General features: G+C 66.0%; 1 protein-coding gene and 1 long non-coding RNA gene across 2 annotated transcripts; one reads left to right on the forward strand and one right to left on the reverse strand.

Moving 5' to 3' along the window:
- The first annotated feature begins 768 nt into the window (after window positions 1–768).
- Window positions 769–1428, forward strand: LOC127748718 (uncharacterized). The gene is made up of 3 exons (XR_008011623.1): window positions 769–1031; window positions 1116–1215; window positions 1293–1428. It is a non-coding gene; the product is annotated as an uncharacterized LOC127748718 (long non-coding RNA).
- LOC113208826 (skin secretory protein xP2-like) lies at window positions 1406–4180 on the reverse strand. Its single transcript, XM_026426030.2, has 4 exons — window positions 3820–4180; window positions 3371–3580; window positions 2116–3186; window positions 1406–2044 (listed from the first exon to the last, which is right to left on the reverse strand). The coding sequence occupies exons 1-4, from the start codon at window positions 3823–3825 to the stop codon at window positions 1868–1870; spliced, it is 1464 nt and encodes a 487-aa protein (XP_026281815.1). The 5' UTR covers window positions 3826–4180; the 3' UTR covers window positions 1406–1867.
- Window positions 4181–4388: the final 208 nt, after the last annotated feature.

The raw sequence follows: 4388 nt of genomic DNA on the forward strand, positions 1-4388 counted from the left end.
CCGAGAGCTTGCACGGGCTGAACTGGCTGATTCACAACGGCGAATCCCACATTCGTCATGTTGAGCTCAAAATTAAACAAGCGTAGCCCAAATCTTCGACTTGATTTTGATGTGCAAACGGTGCCGTGATATTATCGTGACCTTTCAGGGACGTGACTCATACCGTTAGTGTATCCCACTGCGCACTGCATGTTGTGCAGGAGGGTCACGCCGAGTCCTCGCGGGACTGTCGCGGGTGGGATAACCCCCAAGCTGACACTATTAAAGCCGAGGAGCACACTCGCTGATCATGCATGCAAACACTGCACGGCGTCTTGGACCCGCCCGCCAATGACCACAACAACTCCCCCTCTCGCCCCTCCTCGCCCGCTGACCCCCGCGTCGACCTCCCCGGTGGCGGCCATGTGACACCCTGGTGACATGTCGCCCCTGTCCAGGGCGTCCTGGGGGCGCTTATCTGGGGGGTCGGCCGGGGGGGGGGGAGACATTTTACTGCGGCTCGCATTTGTATCGGGTAGCGGCCCGTGTGTGCGGTTAGTGGTGCAGGCGCAGCGAGACGAGACAGGCGACATGAACCGTAGTGGACCGACCCTCACCGCCAGGGTGAGTCCCGGGTCCAGGGCACTGCCGGGGGGTCGTCGTGGCTGCAGTGAGGTGAGGAGTGGCCGTCTTCTGGGTAACCTCTCTAACGCCCGTGTGTGTCCTTGCTCACAGCGCGGGGCCAACGCCGGTGCCGCCGCCCCCGCCGCCGCCACTGCCCCTGCCGCTGCCCCGGGGCCAACGCCGGTGCCGCCGCCCCCGGCACGGCAGCAGCCGCCCCCGCCGCGGCCCCCGCCGCCCCCGGCAATGACGAGGAGCTGCAGCGGCTGCGCCGCCGCGAAGCCGAGCTGGAGCAGCGCGTCAAGGAGCTGGAGGAGGCCGCGGCCGTGCTGGCCAAGCAGGGGCCCGTCCCCCCACCGGCAGCAGTGGCGGTGGCAGCGCCCTCCAAGGACCTCGAGGAGACCATCGCCAAGCTGGAGAGGGAGCTGCAGGTGAGTGAGCGGGAGCGACGTGCAGCAAACGGCGCAGCGCATGAGCAATGGTAACCGTGATCCACTCCCTCCTCGTCCCTGCAGCTCCGCACAGAGGAACGCGAGAACTACAAAAACCACCTGCAGCAGCTCGAGAAGGAGCTGGCGACCGCCAAGCAGGCCCTGAAGGACGCTGACGCCAAACGTGAGTGTTGCTGCGAGGGGCTCGTGGAGCCCTCCCTGTAGTGCATCATGACACTGACCACCCTCATGTTGCGGTAGGTGTCGATCTCGCCGCTCAGCTGGCCACTGCCAACGACAAGAAGAAGGAAAGAGAGGAGCTGACGGCCAAGCAGGAGCAGCAGATCGCGGCCCTTCAGAACCAGGTAAGCATCTTCCACATAGATAAGATCATTTATTTACAGTTCAGGGCACTTATAAAAATAATTGACGGTCGTCATGGCGCATCAACTGTGTGTCCAATGGATTTTTAAGTAGCACAGCACAGGATTAGGGTTTACTTTTGCGTGACAGTGGGCCAAGCTGAAAGCAGCAGCTGTTCGCGACAGGCTTGCCGTGCTCGGGACGTTTTGGTCATCATCCCCTTAGCAAAATATGTACAATTTTAACGAGGATAACGCTGATTTTAAATCACGTCCAGACTCACTAGAAAATCTCACTCGTCAGAATCCAATTTCTTCCGTCGGCGGCGACATTGCAGAAAGGGAGTTGAACCTTTCGCCGACGCTGTAGAAGCTGACGCGTGGAGTGTCGGTGTCAGGCCTGCTTAGCTGGCCGTAGTGGAGAAAACTATGCCGTCAGCTGGGCTGCCGACTGCTCGCCCTCCGCGCCCACCGTCAACCCGTCGTCCCAGCGTCGTCCCAGTCCGTGCTCCAGTACTTCTGGTAGATATCCAGGCTCAGGGCGCAGAGTTTAGCACAGGATGGCATAAACTGGAGGTCTTTCGTCAGCCACCTTTGGAACCCCTTCCAGTCCATGCCGCTGTCGGTGTACACGCCTAGAAGGTCCTTCGTCTGAAAAAGATATAGTCATTTAAATTGATTTGGTCAAGCAACGTCTCCCCAACCGAGTCACCCGGTCTCACCTTCATGAGTCGCTCTTGTCCAGAGTTGCGCTTCCAGAAGTTCTGCAGGTTGACGTTTACCTTCCTGCCGATGCCAGGCACCCTACGGACGCTCTTGTCATGTCGCGGACGCCGCACGAAGCGCTCCACCAGCAGCCCAATTTGCTCGTTGAAGTTCTCCCGGACGATCCTGAGAAGCCACTGCCGCCGGTTAGCCCTGCCCTCGGCGACGCTGAGTCCTTTCGTGTCCGCTAGCTTTGAAGTGGGCTCGGCCGCCTTTGGCGATGCGGGCTCCTTCTCAATATCCACCTTGAGGCTGGAGTCGTCCTCATCAGAGCTCGCTCCCGCAGAACCAGCCGCGCTGTCCTCCTCCTCCGCGGGCAGCACGGTGAGGGGTGTGGCGGGCGCGGAGAGGCTGGCGCTGGGTTGTGAGGGGCCCCTCTGCTCCAACTCCTCCGGTCTCAGGACTCGCAGGACTTGGGACCTGAGGAGTGGCGCGGGCTCCAGATGGGCGTCTCGCAGGCTCGGGGGGGATGCGCCGTGGGCGTGCGGGGGCTCGAGCGGGGCGCCGTGCGGCCCCCCGCGCCCGCGGCCCGCCTGCTCACTGAAGAGCGCCAGGGCGGCGGGCGCAGCTGGCGCAGCGGGAGCAGAGCTGGGCCGCAGCCCATACAGCAGCTCGGCCTGGGCGCCGCCCGCGCCGCCTCTGGGTGCCATGGGGTAGCCGCCACCGCCCCCGGCCGGGTGGAAGGCGGAGGCGTGTGCACGCAGCGCGGGGCCGCCGTAGGGCAGCCGGCCCGCGGGCAGCCCTCGCAGCCGGCACGGCGCGGGCTCCAGGAGCAGCCTGCGGGTGTTCGGCATCCACGTCGATGGCGGCTCCATTGCCCTGGCGCGCACCTCCGCGCCGGCCAGCGGGTGGTGGCCCCTGAGGGGCGCCAGGGGGGCTGTCCAGGCGTGGGCGGGAGGCGGCGTGGGGGTGGGCGTGGCGCCGGGCGCAGCGCTGGGTGCGGCGCCGGGCGGAGAGGGCGGCCGCTCCAGGGAGTAGGCCCTCTGCAGTGGGGCGCGACGAAGCGGGCCACCGGGGCGGCGGCCATCCTGCAAAAGCGGCCCCGTCGTTATGCCCTGTGACGCACCACCTCAAGCCCACAGATAGCGAGCATATCTCTGGTAGTCGTCCCGCACTGCGGCGATACCCCTCTCTCCGAGGCCGACGGCGGGGGCCTCCCCCAGCGCGGGGTATCCCTGGCGGACTTCTCCTGTCCTTGCGGTGCGGACTCACCTGGTGGTTGTGCTGGGGCGGGATCCACTGCAGGGCCTCGCAGGAGCAGCCGCTCACCCGGGTGGCCTCCAGCCTCAGGTGGACGGGGTGGTGCACATGGCCGTAGCCATGGCGACGACCCTGGCGCGGGCACACGATCACGGACCACCCGCGCCTCTCGGGCCGCGGAGCCGCGCCGACACCACCCTCCAGGGGGTGTCGACGGTATGCCTGAGAGGCGGAATGGCAGTTAGGTTAAGTATTGTGAAGCCTGCATGCACCGCAGCGGGTAGGAAGGGCATCGCGCCCGGAAGAAGGGGGTCCCCTGATAGCGGGTTGAATTTTGAGGGGTCGGCAAGAGTACGCCGAGTGCGCACGATCCTGCGGGCCATCAGCAGCTGATTGCACACGGCCGACATCAAGGGGGCGGGGAGAGGGTCAGGGGTTGGTCGGGGTGGCGCGGTACTCACAGACATTGGGCTGCGGGAGGTGCGGCGGGGAGGGATGAAGAAGAGGAGACGAGTTACGCGTGGCTCCGACTGCTCCGTCACTTGACAACTGGCTAAACACGCCCGATAAGGTTTGAGCGGAGCATGAGTCGAGGAGCCAGCCCCGGGCTGAGCCCGCCGCGGCGGGGCGGGCCTGAAGGCGGGCCGTTGGGCCGTGCGCTACCGCCCGGCCGGCCGGCGTGGCCGCCACACCGCCACCGCACCTTGCTCTAGCAGCACGCCCTGGTCCCTCGGGCCCGGCAGGGCAGGCTCGTGCTCCCACCACCAGGGGGTTCTTGGGCATCGAGGGATAGAGGAGAGGCAACGAGGTGCTTCGAGCCGCCTGCGCAGCTCCTCCCCCTCCACCGAGCGCCGCGCCGCTCCATGCGCACTTACGTGGCTCTCGCGTGTTATCTCGGCGGCCCCGTGCCCCCAGACAGCTGACGAGCGGCCCGCGGCCCGCGGGAAGGACCCCGCGCGGGGCTCTCCCGCCGCGCTGGCCGCCCCGGTCGCCCCTGGCCCGCCCTCCTCACACTAGCACGGCGCCAAGT

Source organism: Frankliniella occidentalis, unplaced genomic scaffold (assembly GCF_000697945.3).
Source record: "Frankliniella occidentalis isolate FOCC.00 unplaced genomic scaffold, Focc_3.1 Scaffold168, whole genome shotgun sequence".
NCBI classification, from domain to species: Eukaryota; Metazoa; Arthropoda; class Insecta; order Thysanoptera; family Thripidae; genus Frankliniella; species Frankliniella occidentalis.

Bases quoted from the DNA above. Each gene is read 5' to 3' on its own strand.
- LOC113208826 (XM_026426030.2), bottom strand. The intron at 3,187-3,370 runs GTGAGTCCGCAC...CCGCTTTTGCAG, and splicing joins CGCCCCAGCACAACCACCAG to GATGGCCGCCGCCCCGGTGG. The intron at 2,045-2,115 runs GTGAGACCGGGT...TATCTTTTTCAG, and splicing joins GACAAGAGCGACTCATGAAG to ACGAAGGACCTTCTAGGCGT.